This window comes from Orycteropus afer, unplaced genomic scaffold (genome assembly GCF_000298275.1).
Source record: "Orycteropus afer afer isolate SDZICR_OR568_19922 unplaced genomic scaffold, OryAfe1.0 scaffold00012, whole genome shotgun sequence".
Lineage (NCBI taxonomy): Eukaryota > Metazoa > Chordata > Mammalia > Tubulidentata > Orycteropodidae > Orycteropus > Orycteropus afer.
This window is the reverse complement of record NW_006921599.1, coordinates 11342805-11361772: the sequence shown is the minus strand read 5'-3', so window position 1 is coordinate 11361772 and position 18968 is coordinate 11342805. Positions and strand designations below refer to the sequence as shown.

The window sequence follows — 18968 nt, the reverse complement described above, 5'->3', positions numbered from 1 at the left end:
TCTCTTTGCTGGTGTCGAGGAATCCAACTGATTTTTGGATATTGATCTTATAACCTGCAACTATGCTAAATCTCTTAATTAGTTCCAGTATTTCTTTTGCTGAATCTCTTGGGTTTTCTATGTATAGGATCATATCATTGGCAAATAAAGATAGTTTCACTTCTTCCTTACCAGTTTGGGGGAGCTCTGGTGGCATACTGCCTAAGGCACTTGACTGATAACCAGAAGGCTGGCAGTTCAAACCCACCAGCCACTCCTTGGAAAGAAGATTGGACAGTCTACTTCCATAGTGATACTTCCTTGGAAAACCCAAAGAGGGGTCTCTATGAGTCGGATCTGACTTGACAGCGGTGAGTTTGTTTTTTGTTTTTTTTTTGGTTACCATTTTGGATGCCTTTGTTTTCCCTTTCTTGCCTTATTGCCCTGGCTAGGACTTCCAGTAGAATGTTGGATAAAAGTGGTGATGTAGTGCATCCTTGTCTGGTTCCTTTTCACAAGGGGAATGGTTTCAGTCTCTCTCCATTGAGAATAATGTTGGCTGTTGGTTTTGCATAGCTGCCCTTTATTATGTCAAGGCATTTCCCTGCTATTCCTATGTTACTGAGAGTTTTTATCAGGAATGGGAGTTAGATTTCATCAAATGCTTTTTCTGCATCAATTAGTATGATCATGTGGTTCATTTCCTTTGTTTATTTATGTGATGGATGACGATGATTGTTTTTCTAATGTGGAACCATCCTTGCGTACCTGGTATGAACCCCATTTGGTCATAATATATTATTTTTTGATATGTTGTTGGAGTCTGTTGGCTAGTAATTTGTTGAAGATTTTTGCATCTATATTCATGAGAGATACTGGTCTGTTATTTTGCTTTGTAGTGATGTTTTTGCCTGGTTTTGGTATCAAGGTTATGCTTGCTTTATAAAATGAATTTGGGAGGATTCCATTCTTTTCCATGTTCTGGAATAGTTTGAGTAGAATTGGTGTCAGTTCATCTCTGAATGTCAGTAGAATTCTCCAGTGAAGCCATCTGGGCCAGGGCTGCTTTTGTTGTTGGTAATTTTTTTTGTGACTTCTTCAATTACTTCTTTCATTATGGATTTGTTTAAATTTTCTACCTCAGCCTCTGTTATTTTAGGTAAATAGTATTTTTCTAGAAATCTGCCCACTTCTTCTAGATTTTCAAATTTGTTGGAATATAGTTCTTCATAGTATTCTGATATTATCCTTTTAATTTCTGATGGTTATGTTGTAGTGTCACCCAATTAATTTCTTATTCATGTTACTTATATTCTCTCCCTCTTTTCCTTTGTTAAATTTGCCAGTGGTTTGTCAATTTTTTTATTAATCTTTCCAAAAACCAACTTCTAGTTTTGATTTTTTTGTATTGTCTTCTATTTTCTGTTTATTTATTTCTGCTCAAATCTTTATTATTTCCTTTCTTCTGGTGACTGTAAGCTTTTTTTGGGGAAGAGGCTGCTCTTTTTCTAATTGTTGAAAATGTTGGGTTAAGGTGTGGATTTGGGCTCTTTTTTGATGTGTGCATTTATAAATTGACCTCTGATCACTGCTTTTCCTTTGTCCTGAAGATTTTGGTATGTTATGTTTTCATTCTAGTTTGATTTAAGGAATTTTTTAATTTAATTTTTTATCCTATTACCCGGTCATTTTCAAGGAGCGTGTTATTCAGTTTCTATGTGTTTGCTCTTTTTCTGTTGATCTTCCTATTGTTGATTTCAAATTTTATAGCATTGTGATCTGAGGAGATGCTTTGCAGTCAGTGGTTTTAAATTTATTGAGGCTTGGTTTGTAGCCTAACATATGATCTATTCTGGAGAATGTTCCATGTGTACTGGAAAAGAATGTATATTGTGCTGTCGTTGGGTGAAGTGCTCTGTAGATGTCTATAAGGTCAGGTTGGTGGATTGTATTTAGTTCTTTGTGTCTTCATGGAGTTTCTTTTCAGTTCTATCTGTGACTGAAAGTGGTGTATTAAAGTCTCCTACTATTACTCTGGAGTCATCTATTTGTCTTTTCAGTTCTGTTAGAAACTGGTTTATGTATTTTGGGGCTCTTTCGTTGGTTGCATAGATGTTATTGTTGCATGCTCTTGTTCAGTCAGTTGATCCTTTAGTCATTATACTATGTTCTTCCTTGTCTCTCATGGTGGTTTTATCTTAAAGTGAATTTTATCAGAAATATTGCCATTTCTGCTCTTTTATAGTTGCCATTTGCTTGCACTATGTTTTTCCAGCCTTTGATTTTTAGTCTGTTTTTGTCTTTCTAAGGTGTATCTCTTGTAGACAGCATATTGATGGGTTATGTTTTCTTATCCACTCTGCAACTCTCTGTCTCTTGAGTGGTGCATGTAATCCATTGACATTCAGTGTAATTATCAAGCATGAATTAGTTATGTAGTTTTTTGTGGTGTTGCTAATTTCTTTGTTCCATATAATTTTCTGTGGCAAACTCATTTATGAATCATGCTGTCACTTCCTTTGTTGGTATTGTTTTAGTATTTGTGAAATATTTGTGCTTCTTCTCTTTTTTATTTTGATGAGAAGGTCTATCATTTTTTGTTGAGGTTACCCTGTGATTTACAATTTCTTCCCAAGTTTAGAACAGTCCGTTCTGTGTTGCTACTGTTTAGAAGTGCTATAACTACACAGTTATTTCCTTCTTTTTGGTTTGTAATTGTCCTCATTTGCCATTGCCAATTGATGTCTCAGGTTCCCTGTTTACAATCTTGTAGGCTTAATTACTTTGGATACTTCCATAACTGGGCTGGTTTCTGGGTTATGTCATCATGTGTGTTAATGATCAGTTGTTGTTTGCTATTGTTGGTTCTCTGTCTCAAGGCCTCCCTTTAGCATCTCTTGTAAGATTGGTCTGGTTTTAAAAAATTCCATTAATTTCTACTTATCTGGAAATGTCCTAATTTCACCATCATGTTTGAGGGACAGTTTTGCTGGGTATATAATGCTTGGTTCGAAACTTTTTTCTTTCAGGGTTTTATATACATCATCCTATTGTCTTCTTGCTTGGATAGTTTCTGCCAGCAAATCTGAGCTTAGTCTTATTGGTTGCCTCTTGTAGGTAACTTCATTTTTCCCATGCTGCTTTCAGGAGTCTTCCTTTGCTTTGGTTAGTTTGATGATGATAGGTCTTAGTGGTTTTCCTTTGGGGTCTGTCCTGTTTGAGGTTCGTTGAACTTCTTGAATGGATATATTCTCATCTTCCATCATACTAGGGAAATTCTCTTCTAACAAATCTTTGATAATTTTCTCTGTGGTTTCATTTGCCTCTTCCTGTTGTGGAATTCTGATTACACATAGTTTATTCCTTTTGACCATATCCCACATGTACCTTAGGCTTTCTTCATTTTGTTTTTATCTTTTTTCTGATTGATCCCTTTCCAAAGAAGTATTCAGTTATTTGTCTTCAATCTCACTAATTATGTCTTGCATTGCTTCAATTCTACTCTTTTTCCCATTCAATGTGTGTTACCTATTTCTGAAAATTCAGTATTAATCTTCTGGATTTCTATCTATAGATGTTGTATCATTTCTAATTTTTCATTTATTTTCTCATTTTGTTCTTGTATTATCTTTCGAAATTGTTGTAGGGTTTTCTTTGTGTTTTCCTTGATCTGTCTCTCAATTCATTGAAGATACCTAAATATAATTCTTTTGAATTCTTTATCAGGGAATTCCAATGCTGCATCTTCCTCAGGGATGTGTTTTGGGTCTGTATCCTGGTCATTTGTTTCTCCTGCTTTATCTTGCTGCTTTGTGTGGACTGTGATGCTCTGTTGTCTCCAGGGCATTGTGACATTTTCATATTTACATTTAATTGGTGACTGTATGTTGGAGTTTTGTATAGTATGTTAATGCCAATTGAGCTTGATGTCCCCTGCGACTATGGACCCTTGGTCACTTTAAATATCCATTATGACCACTGCATGTAAACATTTAAAATGGCTTTACCCTGGGTCACTTAAATATCTAAAATGGTTGCTACTTGTAAACAATCCAAATGGTTATATCCTCTGGACAGCTCAAAGTCCACAGCTCAGGTAGTCTTCCTCCCCGTTGTTTCCCTTCCTAATCATAGGCCACCAGTGCTGTTGTCCCTGTAGCCCTTGGCAACCAGGGCTGATCTTTAGGTCAATTCTCGGGTCTCAACACCACTTAGAAATATTCAGGCTATTGGTCCCATCAGAGTAGCTGACAGTCAGCAGCTCCTTCTATGTCTGTAGTCACTGTTTTCATTCAGGTTTTTCCACTAGTTGGTGCCTGATCCACTTCTGTATACTTCCTGTCAAAGCTCAGGGTTCTAGGATTATCTTCTGTATCTCTGTCAATTGGTTTCTCTTTTCTTTGTTGAAGAGGGTATGTGTTGCTTGCCTGCCTATTCCACCATCTTATCGGAAGTTCTGGTGTCACTCCTTTTTATAAATGTTTAGTAGAATTCCAAAGTAAGGGCATGTAGTCCAGGGTTTTTCTTTGTTGGGAGGTTTTTGATTACTGATTCAATCTCTTCAGACTTGTTAAGGGTCTTTGAAATCTTTTGTTTCTTGTTGTAGATAGGTTGTTTCTAGAAACTTGTTCATTTCATCTAAGTTTTTCCTTCATTTATTTCTGCTCTGATCTTTTTTCTTTGCTTCCTTCTGGTAGGTTTGGTAGCAGTATTGGAGGAAATGAGGGACAAAAAGAAATGAGGAACTTCATTCTGGTAGTGTCCTCTTTTTGTAGTTTCTCAAGTTATAAAGTTAGATTATTTTGAGACCTTTCTTCTTTTCTAATGTAGGCATTTACTGCTAAAAATTCCCCTTGAGTACTGCCTTTATTTCATACTGTTAGTTTTAGTATTTGTGCTTTCATTTTCGTTTGACTCTTAAGTATTTTTTTACTTCTCCCTTTGCTTATTGATTATTTAATAATGTATTGTTTATTTTCACATATTTATGTATTTTCTAGTTTTCCTTCTGTCATTAATTTTTAGTTTCATCTGCTGTGGTTGAGGAAGATGATTTCAGTCTTAATAAATTTATTGTGACTTGTTTTGTGACTTAGCATATGGTCTATCCTGGAAAATAATTCAGGAGCATTGGAGATGAATATGTATTGTGCTGTTGCTGAGTATTCTATATATGCCTATTAGGTCTAGTTGGTGTATAGCACTGTTCAAATCCTCTACTTCTTTACTGATCTTCTTTTTAGATGTTTTATTATTGAACCCAAAACTAAACCCACTGCTATGAAGTAGTTTCCAACTCAAAGCGACACTTTAGGACAGAATAGAACTGCCTTATAGGGTTCTAAAGCTGTAAACCTGTAAGGAAGCAGACTGCCTCCTCTTCTTCCCACAGAGCAGCTGGTGGGTTCAAGTTGCTGATCTTCTAGTTAGCAGCTAAATGCTTCAACCACTATGCCACCAGGCTGCCTTGTCTGTTACTGAAAGTGGTTTATTATTGAAATTTCCAACTATTATTATAGAATAATAATAAACTTATAATAATTAAATTATAATTGAGTGATAAATAATAAATTATATACATAATAATTATATAAATAAAAAATAAATTACAATTTAATAATAATAATAGTAATAAATAATTAAACTTGAAGTTTGTCAGTGTTTGCATCATATATCTTAAGGCTCTGATATTAGGTGCATACATACTTGTAATTGTTACATTTTCTTGATGAATTACCCTTTTATCATCATATATTCTTCTTTGTTTCTTATAATAGACTAACATAAAGTCCATTTGTTGTATACTAGCAGAGCCATCTCACCTTCTCTTGGTTATTATTTGTATGAAGTTTTTTTTTCTCTCATTTTTTCACTTTCATCCTGTTTGTGTCTTTGGTCTAAGATGTGTGTTTTATAGATAGCATACAGATGGATGATGTTTTTAAATCTATTCTGCCACTCTACCTTTTAATTGGCCTGCTTAATCCACTTACATATAAGGTCATTACTAATAAGGAAGTACTGATTGCCATTTTCTTACTTTTTTTTGTGTGTGTGTCTTGTATCTCCCCCCCCCCCATTTCCTGGAATATAGGTAACATTATGTTAAGTTGATTTTTACAGTGAACAGTTTTGGTTTCCTTCTCCCTTGTGTATCTTTTTTAGATATTTTCTTTGTATTTACCATGAGAATTACATTTAACATGTTAATCTATAACAGACCTGGTTTAAATTGATACCAACTTAACTTCAGTAAATACAAAAACTCTATTCCTGTATCAGTCCCGTCAGCCTTATTTATGTTATTATTATCAGTTAACATCTTTTTATATCATGTGCCCAGTTAAATAAATTTATACTTATTTTTTATCCATTTGTTCTTATGAAACACGTTAACTAGAAGTACCAGTCAAACATAAAAGTGGCCCTCATACTTGCCTGTAAAATTACCTTTAATGAAGATCTTTTTGTCCTGTATGGCTCTGAGTTAAGGAGCTCTGGTGACATAGTGCCTAAGGCATTTGACTGCTAATGAGAAGGTTGGCGGTTCAAACCCACTAGCCACTCTGCAGAAGGAAGACTGGGCAATCTACTTCCGTAAAGATTTACTGCCTCTGAAACCCAGAAAGGGGTCACTATGAGTTAGAATCGACCCAACAGCAATGAGTTTGGTTTTGGTTTTGGCTTTGAGTTGTTGTCTAGTGTCCTTTATTTTCTATTTGACTCCCTTTAGCCTTTCTTTTTATTTTATTTATTTATTTGTTTAAATTGTGATTTGGGTGAACGTTTACAGCTGTTGATACACATTTTGTTTCATGACATTGATTGCAATACCCATAATGGAAGAACTCTCTTCCCACTTCCTGCCTGTGGTTACCTTTTCCCTGTGTCCTTCTTTCCTATGCATCCTGCCCTCTGGGCCATCTCCCTGTGAAAATAATGCCCTTCTGATCTCCCATGATTTACTGTTCTAAGAAGTGTACCTACCTTATATGCTTATACCTATATACCTAATACTGTACCTTACAGTATATATATACATATACATATATATATATATATACACATATACATATATACACACACACACACACACATATACATACATACACGGGAGCTCTGGTAGCCTAAGACACTTGACTGCTAACCAGAAGGCTGGCTGTTCAAACCCACCAGCCTCTACTTCCGTAGTGATACTGCCTCGGAAACCCAAGGAGGGGTCTCTATGAGTCGGGTCCAACTCGACAGCACATAACAACAACAAATATATATATATATATATATGTATGTATGTATGTTATAATTTATATTACCTTATACTTACCTCATATGCTTGGCTGTTTGTCTGGAAGCCACAGGAGTGATGCTTTAGCATTTCTTGTAGGACAGGTTGAGTGGTAGTGGTCAAGCCTGCTTGCTGTGCTAAACTATTGAACCAAGGTCCAAGTCACCAAGAAAGATGATTTATATACAGGCATTGAATGGAATAATGCTTTACTCACGTATATAAGAGACAGAGCAAGCTCAGTTTCAGCATTGGGTGCCATAGTGTTCATAGTCTACATACACCCCTCTCATGCTGCAGTTGAAGGATGCCATTTCCTCCTCGCCAGGAACAGATAACAGAAATAAAATAGATGCCATGTGATGTACATGCACATACAAGCAGAACAAAGAGAATTTCTGTGTACCTAGAACAAGGAGAGAGTATCTCCAATAAAGATAAGAAACTTGGGAGAGAGTGACTCCATTCCCAGCTTCTGTTCTGGAATGTTCTGGGCCTGAGGCTTCTGATGAAATGGCCTGTGTAAGGGTCAAAAGGCTGTGTAATAAGCTGCTTTGCCATTTTCCCCACAGTAACAAACATCTTCACCTTTTATTTGTAAGTCTTAATTTCATCCTCATTCATGAAGGACAATTTTGCTGGGTAAAGAATTTTTTGTTGACATTTTCTTCTCAGCATGTTAAATTCCACTGCCTTCTGACCTCCAGAATTTCTGAGGAGAAATTGTCCTTTAATCTTATCAAGGATCCTTTGTATATGACAATTCTTTTCTCTTGCTGTTTTCAGGATGCTCTCTTTGTTTTTTGTTTTCAAGAGCTTGATTATAATGTATCTAAGTCTGGATCTTTTGGGGTTTATCCTACTTAAAGTTCATTGAGCTTCTTGGTTTTACAGATTCATGTCCTTTGTCATTTTTTTCCCCCAAATATTCTTATGTCCTTTTTTCTGTTCTTGAAATTACCATGAGGCAGATGTTAGTCCACGTGATGGTGTTACACAGTTCCGTTGAGCTATACTCAGCTATTCTGATCCTTTTCTCTTGTTGTCTTTCAGACTCAGTGATTTCTATTGCCTTATTCTCTAGTTTGCTGATTATTTCTTCTTCTGCAAGCTCAACTCTCCTATTGAGTTCTTAGAATGAGTTTTTCATGTCACTTACTTACTTTCCATGACCAGTATTTGTATTTGGTGCCTTTTTATATTGTCGATTTATTTATAGTCTTTTTTTTTTTTTTTTTCCATGCATCATTTTCCTGATTTCTTTTAGTTCTTGGAACATGATTAACATTTTTTTTTTTTTCAAAATTTTCTAATCCATTATCTGGGCTTCCATAGAGATGACATCTCTTATTTCATGTTGTTCTTTTGTATGGACCATCATTTCCAGTCTCTTTGTGTGCTTTATTTTATTTCTTTCTTTTGTTGAAACCAAGACATTAGAATATTACAGCGTGTGAGCTTTTTCAATTTCATTGTATATACAGTGCTTTCAAAACCACTAATTTATGCAGAAATTTCTTAGGCAGACATAGCCTTTAGTCTTTGCTCACTGCTTCCTCATCCTTCTCTGAGGGCTCATGCCGGACCAAGATTTCAGTCATTGTGGCAACTCCGAGACCAATCACAACAAACATATTGATCACTCCGCCAACAGAGTCTGCCCTGTTCACTTCAGAACTAGGGATCAGAGGTCCTTCTTTCTGAATATGAGAAATTCTCAGGTGGGCACAGCCTTCAGTCTTTGCACATTGCTCCCTCCCTCACCCCGTGGGAGCTCTGATTTAGATCGGACTGAAGTTTCAGTCACAGAGGCCACTTCCGGATTGATCAGAATAGACATAATAAACAGTCCAGCAGTGAAGTCTGTCACATTTACTTCACAGCCAGAAATCCCTGGGCCCTTCTTTGTGCACAAGAGAGCTGTAGGTTGACTGGGACTCCACTGCAGACACGTGGCTGCTACAATTGATGGGGAAGGGTGGGAATGTGGAGAAAGATTTTCCTACCATTTAAAATTCTCCCTCATCTTGCAGTGTGTGGCTCGTTACTGCTTTCACATGCCGACTTGCAGGGTTGAGTTGGGATTTCTAGTTGATACTTTTTTTTGATACTTGTATGGAAGGGTCAGGATCTTAAGACGGGCTTATCCCACCATCTTCCCAGAAGTACTCCATATATATATATCTTTTTTCAAATGTGTGGTTTACGTTTTGAATTATTATTATTTTTTCTTAGGTATGAAGATACATGGGCTGCACTTCACAGAAGAGCCAAGGAATGTGCAAATGCTGCAGAGGTAAAGGATATTCTAATCTTATACCAGTGGGAAATTTCTTTATTTAGTGTTAAATGCTAGTTTTTTAAAAATGAAATTTATAAACTGTTCGTATTAAAATGTTTTTCAGGATATCTGAAATTGAACTTAATAGTTCATTATGAAACTCCATGAATAAAGCACTTCAATGTTTCAGTGAAGTAATCTTACTTAAGTTAGTTAGGCTTGTTGTTGTTGTTTGCCATCGAGTTGGACCTGACTCATAGCGACCCCTCCTTGGGTTTCTGAGGCAGTGTCACTACGGAAGTAGATTGCCCCATCTTACTTCCGAGGAGTGGTTGGTGGGTTTGAACCGCCAGCCTTCTGGTTAGCAGTCAAGTGCCTTAGCCACTATGCTACCAGAGCTCCTTAGTTAGGCTTAGAGAGCTTATTCCAAAGTCACAGGTAAATGTTTAGTTCATCATGTTACAATGTTTATGAATTTGAGTCTAAAGACTTCACATTATATGTAAACTATAAGATATAATCCCTTTGTATCCACTGTTTAAGAATTCATTATTATTTGGACAAAAGCTAAACTTTGCTCTGTTTACCTAAATAATTTACTTGATAAATACAAAAATACAGAAACAAGCAAACAAACAAATAGTTCAGTGGTCATTCTCAATTCACTTAAAAGGACAAACTATTCTCAGGCAGCATGTATAGAATATATAATGAATAAAAGTGATTTGTGATTTAAATAATTTTGGTACATGTACTTAAAATTTTATTTGCCAAAGTTTATATGCTATTGATGTCCATAGAAATTTTTCTAAAAACACTTTTTTGATTCTTTTAATTAATTGAGGCTGACTTTTTAAATTATTATTACCATTTACTTAAATTTAGTGAATTGTTATATAGAACATGCAAAAACATATGAAATTTAAACATTGGTGTTTCTCTTAGAAATAAATGAAAAGAGGCAATTTGAAGTTGTGGCAATAGGGCAGATTAGATATTTTTGAAGTCTTACAATTGTAAAACACTTAAATGCTGGATAGATTAAAAATATATATATAGATGTAGTGATCTCACAGAAATTAAGAAAAAATCTAAAGACCTTCCAAAATAAACAGGGAACTGAAATGAGAGTGGTTAAAAACAAAACAAAAAACAAAACTGGAAGCTGGGGCGAAATAGTAATATAAGATCCTTGGAGATATATGAAGATAGGAAACCTTGCATATAAGGAACTGAATCTGAGACTGCATACATTGTATTCTTGGACCTTTGAAGTGACTTTATACTTAGTGAGAGATTAAGCTTAGGAAAAAAAAATATTTACTGGCAAAAGCTGTCTTCATAACTGGACATGTATGTGGTCTCCTTTATGAATTTGTTACCATGGTGTTGGTGCTAAAACGGCGAGGAGGCCACATGTTTTGACCTCCTCGAATCCCACAAGAGGAAGACAGGATTACCAGCAGTAACCCAAGGCCTATTCCTACAAGGCCAGACATGCTGCCTCCCTCCAGCCCTTTCACCAACCATTCCTCCCAAAGCACCCATCACCTCTCTCCTGGGTTCAGTAATTCGCTGCAGTGGCCACACAGAGTTCACAGATTATGAGGTTTATTAAGGAAGCACCACAGGCTACAATTCAAGTTCAGGAAAAAATGCTCAGCCTCTCTCCCAGCCCACCGTCCCTCAGCCAGCAGTCTCTCACAGTCTCTTTCCCAGCAGTGCTGGTCCCTCGGTGTCTCACTCAGCAATGTGTGTCTCTTGCGTCTCTTTCCCAGCAACGCGTGTCTCTTTCTGGGGTGTGTGTCTCTTGCAGCAGCACATCTTCCTCAACCAGCAGTCAGAGAGAGTTTTGCCTCTAGGAGGCCTCCTTTTCAGCCCCACAGAATGGTCAAACTAGCCAATCACAGCATCAGAACTCTAAGCACGTGAGAGTGAGTGGGAACCTCCCAGAACGTTGTATTGTGCCACGCCCAACAGAAATAACCCAGGTGGGCGACTTTAAAATCAGGATCTCCTCAGATGCTAACAGCAATTCCCACCTTAGAGTTTACAAAGACTTATGGGTAGAAAAGCCACACTAAGTAATTTACTACACCGCAGTTGGCCTCACATGAGTGTGGGATTCTAACTTCCTGAATGATCAGTGAACACCTATGATAAGAAATTAAAAGGTCGCAGATGACAGTGTTCTTTCACCTTTCCTACTTTGCTCATGTTATCAGATGGGACTAGTGCCCAGAGAAGAATGCTTGGTAAAGTAGATGGTCAGTGAAAACGAGCAAGACCCTCGGCAAGATGGATTGACAGTGGCTGCAACAATGCAAGCATAGCAGTGATTATGAGGATGGTGCAGGACCCAGCTGTGTTTCTTTCTATTGTACATGAGGTTGCTCTGAGTTGAAAAAGACTCTACAGCATGTAACAGCAGCAAAACATACACATGTATGTGGAGCCCTGGTGTTGCAGTGGTTAAGCACTTGGCTGCTAACTGGAAGGTTAGCCATTTGAACCCACAAGCCATTCCACAAGGGAAAGATGTGGCAGTCTGCTTCCATAAAGATTTACAGCTTTGGATATGACCACCATGATAACATTGGGAAATGAGGACACCAAACTATGCACATAAGAGATAGTCGACAGATGCTAAAACCAACCAATGTGTCCACAGTACCACATTGCCATTAACACCAAACACTAGGCTACACAGATAAACAAACACATACCTGAGATGATCAGACAGGGATCAGTGAATATAGAGGTATACTCTAGACCAAGGATAGACTCAGCTGAGGCTTATCTTGTACAGACACCAGTGATATAAAATACCTACAGTCCTTAAAGAAATAATAGAGGACAGACACAGAGTAATCTCTCACAGATATCCCAGCACTATGGGAGAGAGATCCAATGGAGCTACTACCTCAGGACCATAGTACTGGGGTACACCAGACTCAGTTGGCACAACAAAATACATAAAAGCATTGCTCCACATCCTACATTGGTGAGTAGCGACTGGGGTCTTAACAGCTTTAAGCAGCCATCTAGGATGCAGCTAATGGTCTCCTAGTGTCAGAAGTGAAGACGAACACACACAAAAAAAATGGCCCTTGAGACCAGAAGAACCGGATGGTGCCCAGCTACCAATGCCAACCACTCAGGAAAGGACCAAATCTGGAGATCCTGGATAGAGTGGGAGGAAAACGTGGAACAAAATCCAACAACTCAGTAATGACCAGAATAACTGGTTAGATGAAGTCTGATGAGAATCCCAATACTATGGCCCTGAAACACATTTGGCGCCTGGACTAAAACTCACCCCCAGGGACAGGCTCTCAGCTCAATAGTTAACAAGATGTACATGCAGACCACTCAACCCAGGATGCCACACCCACACATTCAATGGTAATACATCCCTTAAAGCAATAGACATGGGACACCAAAGGACCAACATTCAAACTGAGGAAATGCAGGACAGATAGGAATGCATAATTTTGAGGGGCACGGGGGGAGTGTTGCAGGGTAGGGAGGGGAGGAGACTGGGTTAGGGTTGGACATGGCAAATGGCGAATGAAACTAAATGTACGCTTGACTTTGAATGTAAAACAAGCTCTTAAAATAAAATAATAAAAAGATTTATAGCTTTGGAAACCCTATGGGATAGCTGTATAAGGTTGCTCTGAGTCAGAATCGACTCGATTGTGATGAATGTTTATATATATATACATACATACATACATACATATTTATTTATATAATTTGTGGGAAATCAGTAGTCTAATTTGTGAGATTAAAAATGATAGAACAAAAATGTTCAATAACAATAGCATATAATTTATAAGGCAGGTTCTGAGAGTTTAATCTCTGATAGTGTAGTGCCTAAAGCATTTGACTGCCAACCAGAAGGCTGGTGGTTCAAACCCACCAGCCACTCCTCAGAAGGAAGATTGGACAATCTACTTCCGTAGAGTTAGCGCCTCAGAAACCCAAGGAAGGGTTGCTATGAGTTGGATCTGACTTAATGGCAGTGAGTTTGGTGTGGTTTGGTTGGAGGTACCTTGTATTATTCGAGAGGTGTATATAGATGTTGATTAACTGTAGACTTTTTATGGGTTGAGTTGCATCCTCCAAAAAGATAAACTGACATCCTAATTCTTGGTACCTGTGAAAGAATCTTGTTTAGAAAGTGAGACATCATCACTTGAGTTAATATGAGATCATATTGGATAAATGTGAATTCTAATCCAATATAAGTGGTAACCTTATAAAAGAGATATAAAGACAGAGATAGAGGAAAGATAGCATGTAAAGACAAGAGGCAGAGATTCTAATGTTGAATCCACAAGCCAAGAATGTCAAGAATCAATGGCTGTCATCAGAAGCTGGAAGAGAGGCATCTAGGGCAAATTCTCCCTTAGAGTGCTCAGAAGAATCAGCACAGTTAATACCCTGCTTTTAGATTCCTGGCCTCCAGAGGTGTGAGACAATAAATTCCTGTTTTTATAAGTCACTCATTTTGTTGGGCTTTGTAATAGCAGCCCTAGGATTAATACAGGTTTAAGGTTAAATATGGAAGACAGAATTGCAAGGGTAACTACTAATGTCTGCCTTCCAAGCCAGCAGAAGACGACCCTAGACTTAAGGAGAAAGAATTCGGTCAATCCAAAAGGTAACAAGAAACCAGCAGGCCAAAAGCAGAATAAACAGAACACAATAAGATAGTAAAAGTAAATCTCAATAGCAACAATCACAATAATTGTAAACAGACTAATCTTCCCTGTTAAAACCAGTAAAATCAATTGCCATGGAGATGATGCTGACCCCATGTGTTGTAGAGTAGAACTGTTTTCCATAACATTTTCAGTGGCTATGATCTTTTGGAAGTGGACCACCAGGTCTTTTGAGGGGCCTCTGGATGCATTCAAACCAACTTTTTAGTGAGCAGCCAAGAACTTAACCATTTATGGCACCCTGAGGGCTCCAGTCTTGTTAAAAGGCATACACTGAAAGATTTGGGTCTCAGCCCAACAGTAGAAAGAACTAACTGCAGAACACCTGCCCCAGGGTGATGCACCCTCCTACTCTAGGGAGATGTACCCCTTAGATCAGTCAGAAGGGCAGCATTCACATAGTGGGAAATCTGGACAGACAGGAATGCATAGTTAGAAGGGCACAGGGACAGGGTTGTCAAAGGAATGACAAGCAAGGAGAGTTTTTTTGTGGTTGGGGATGGTAGTCGGGGGGCCATGAAATAAAATGTGCATGAATGTTGAATGTGAAACAAATCTGCTTTGTAAATTTGCACACCAAGTACAATTAAAAAAAAAAAAAAGATTTTGGGGAATATCCAGCCATTAGCTACTTCACGCCTAGAACCTTCAGCACAGAAAGACTGAATATAAATGGAGAGATTGTTTAAACGAAAAATTTGACCAGTGAATTAGAGTTAACAGGTTTTAAGTGAGAAGCTTTTTATAAACAGGCAGAGTCCAAGACAGAAGTGACAAGGGATCATTCAAGCAACTTGGACTATAGAGTTTTTAGAAGCAGTTAGAAGGTTTCCAGTAGGTGAATGTCAGTGATTGGGTTTTAAGTATGTCCTTAATTGAAAAGAGGGTTTTGCAAAGTGGAAGCTTTGTGTCACTGGTTCCATAGTTATACCTACCTGATGGGAATTAGTTGAGTCTGGTATGGCAAGTCAGACACATCTTTCAATGTCAAGTTGTGTTTTTGGGAAAGTTGCTACCACTAGAATACATTCAAAACTCCCTATATTTCTGTCAAGCTTTGTACTTTGCACAGTTGGCCATTTTGATTTACTTGTTTTTGGAAAGATTTTTGCACTTGCGTAAACCATTAATTTTTAGTTAATACTTAACAATGTACTGGGTAAGTACTAGCTAAAAGAAAACTGGTATAGTTATACCAGTGTCAGTCAAAATAGATTTAAAAAAAAAAACAGGAACTTCCAGTAAGATGGCAGAATAGGTAGACAGGCTTCACAGACCCTCTTCAACAAAGAAAAGAGAAACCAATTAACACAGGTGCAAAACATAATCCTGCAGCCCTGAGATTTGAAAGGAATGATACAGAAGTGGATTAAACACCAACTAGTAGAAGAACTTGAATGAAAACGGTAAGTAAGGAGACAAATGGAGCTGTAGTGTAAGCTGTTCTGATGGTACGGACAGCCTGAATATTTCCAAGTGGTGTTAGGACCTGAGAATTAACCTAAAAATCGGCTCTGCTCACCAAGGGCTGCATGGACTATTGCATGGGGTAGCTGATGACTGAAAAGGGAAACAGCGAAGAAGGAGAGGAACTGAGTTGACTTTCAGCTGTCTGGAGGGTGCAGTTATTTTGAATTTTCACAAGTGGCAGCTGGGCACAGCCATTTTGAATGTTTACAAGTGGCAGCCATTTTGGAAATTTAAAGTGACAGCATTCTTGTTCCAATTCCAGGGACCTAAGAATGGCTCTGCTTGCCAAAGACACCAGGGACATATGGGAGGCTGACGACTGGAAAGGAGAGAGGTGATGAGTGTGTAAGTGCTGCCAACTAGCAAATAGAGGAGCACAGTACCCTGCTTACTAAGACACATCCAAAGAAAACAAATATCTTGAGTGAATCACTCCAACATACAATCACTAATTAAATATAAACACAAAAATGTCATGATGTCTCAGAGACAACAGAGCAGCATCACAGTCCACACAAAGAAGCAAGATAAAGCACTAGAAACAAGGGACCAGGATACAGACCCAGAACACATCCCTGAGGAAGAAGCAGCATTGGAACTCTCTGATAAAGAATTAAAAAAGACTTATGTTTAGGTAACCTCAATGGATTGAAAGATCAAGGAAAACAGAGGAAACCCTAGAAGAATTTTGGAAGAAAATACAAAAACAAAATGACAAAATAAGTGAAAAATTAGAAATGATTCTAGATCTACAGAGAAATCCAGAAGATTAATATTAAATTGTCAGAAATAGATAACACATTGGAAGGGCACAGGAGTAGAATTGATGTGATGGAAGACAGAATTAATGAGATTGAAGACAAATACTGAATACTTCTTTGGAAAGGGATCAGTCAGAAAAAAGATCAAAACAAAGTGAAGAAAGCCAAAGGTTCATGTGGGATATCATCAAAAGGAATAACCTATGTGTCATTGGAATTCCAGAACAGGAAGAGAAAAATAAAACCACTGAGAAAATTGTCCAAGATTTGTTGGAGGAGAACTTCCCTGATATGATGAAAGATGAGAATATATCCATTCAGGAAGTCCAGCGAAGCCCAAACAGGATAGACCCCAAAAGAAAATCACCAAGACCATACCATCATCAAACTCATCAAAACCAAAGACAAAGTCAGAATCCTGAAAGCAGCACAGGAAAAACAAAAAGTTATTTAAAAGGACAACTGGTAAGAATAAGCTATGATTTCTCAGCAGAAACCATGTAAGCGAGAAGGCAATGAGATGGTATATATAAAACCCTGACAGAGAAAAATTTTCAACCAAGAATTACATACCTGGCAAAATTGTCCCTCAGATATGATGGTGAAATTAGGAGAATTCCAGATAAGCAGAAACTAGGGGAATTTGTTAAAACCAGACCAACCTTATAAGAGATGCTAAAAGGGGAGTCCTTTGAACAGAGAACCAATAATAGCAAATAACAACCAACCGTTAACACACAAGATGACATAACCCTGAAACCACAGCTATGGACATAGCCACAGTAAAATGAGCTTACAGGATTGTAAACAGGAACCAGAGACATCATTTGGCAAGTGAGGACAACTACAACAAAAAGAGGGAAAAGACTGTGTAGTTACAGAACTTCTAAATGGTGAGGAAGTTAAGAGAATTGCAATATAGAATAGACTGTTCTAAACTTGGGGAGAAAATTATAAATCATAGGGTAACCTCATAGAAAAATGATAAACCTTCATATCATAATAAAAAAGAGGACAAGCACAAATATTCAGCAAATTCTACAACAACAGCAACAAAGGAAATGAAAACACAATTCATAAACATAATGAGCTCAGCACAAAAATTGATAGGGAACAAAGAAACCAGGGACACCATGAGAAAACACATACCAAAATGACAGCAACCAATACATGCTTGTCAATAATTACACTGAATGTTAATGGATTAAATGCACCACTCAAGAGACGGAGAGGTGCAGGTTGGATAAGAAAACAAAACCCATCAATATTGCTGTCTACAGGAGACACACCTTAGAGATAAAGACAAAAATAGACTAAAAATCAAAGGTTGGAAAAAGATATATCAAGCAACTGGCAACCATAAAAGAGCAGGAGTAGCAATATTAATTTCTGATCAAATTGACTTTAAGACAAAAACAACTATAGGAGATAAGGAAGAAAATTATATAATGATTAAAGGATCAATTGAACATGAAGATATAAGCAAAATAAATATCTATGGACCCAATCAAAGAGCCCTAAAATACATAGGTCAGACTTTAAAAGACTTGAAAAGGCAAATAGATGACTCCACAGTCATAGTGGGAGATTTTAATACATCACTTTCAATGAAAGATAGAACAGCTGGAAGGAAACTCAACAATGATGCAGAAGAGCTAAACAACACAGTCCACCAACTTGACCTTGTAGACATCTACAGAGCACTTCACCCAACAAAAGCACAATATACATTCTTCTCTAGTGCACATGGAACATTTTCCATGATAGACCATATGTTAGGTCATAAAGCAAACCTTCATGAATTTAAAAACATTGAAATACTGCAAATATCTTCTCAGATCATAATGCTATCAAATTAGAAATCAACAATAGGAAGATCAACAGGAAAAGAGTAAGCACGTGGAAACTGAACAACACCCTCCTTGAGAAAGACTGGGTAAGAGAAGAAATAAAAAGTGAAATTCAAAAATTCCTTGAATGAAATGAGAACGAAAATACAGCATACCAAAATATTTGGAACAGAGCAAAAGCAGTGATCAGAGGCCAATTTATAGTAATAACTGCACACATCAAAAAGGAAGAAAGAGCCAAAACCAATGCTTTAAACCAACATCTCCAACAATTAGAAAAAGAACAGCAAGAAAAGCCTACAGTCACCAAAAAAGGAAATAATCAAGATTCCAGCAGAAATCAATGAAACAGAAAATATAAGGGCAATGGGAAAAAATCAACAAGACCAGAAGTTGGTTCTTTGAAAATATCAATAAAATTGACAAACCACTGGCAAATTTAACAATGTAAAAGAGGGAGAGAATACAAATAACACAAATAAGAAATGAAATGGGTGACATAACAAAACCAACTGAAATAAAATGGATAATAACAGGATGCTATGAAGAACTGTACTCCAACAAATTTGAAAATCTGGAAGAAATGGACAGATTTCTAGAAACACACCTCTT

The 18968-nt window shown here is 37.3% G+C and overlaps 1 protein-coding gene across 1 annotated transcript in view; it reads left to right on the top strand.

Annotated features, from left to right (window-relative positions):
- The window catches only part of DTNBP1 (dystrobrevin binding protein 1), a 253422-nt gene that overhangs the window by 53164 nt on the left and 181290 nt on the right, over positions 1-18968 (top strand). Inside the window, exon 2 of the mRNA XM_007951913.1 lies at positions 9500-9560. Within this exon, the coding sequence (XP_007950104.1) occupies positions 9500-9560 (61 nt within the window). The remainder of the gene's footprint in view (positions 1-9499; positions 9561-18968) is intronic.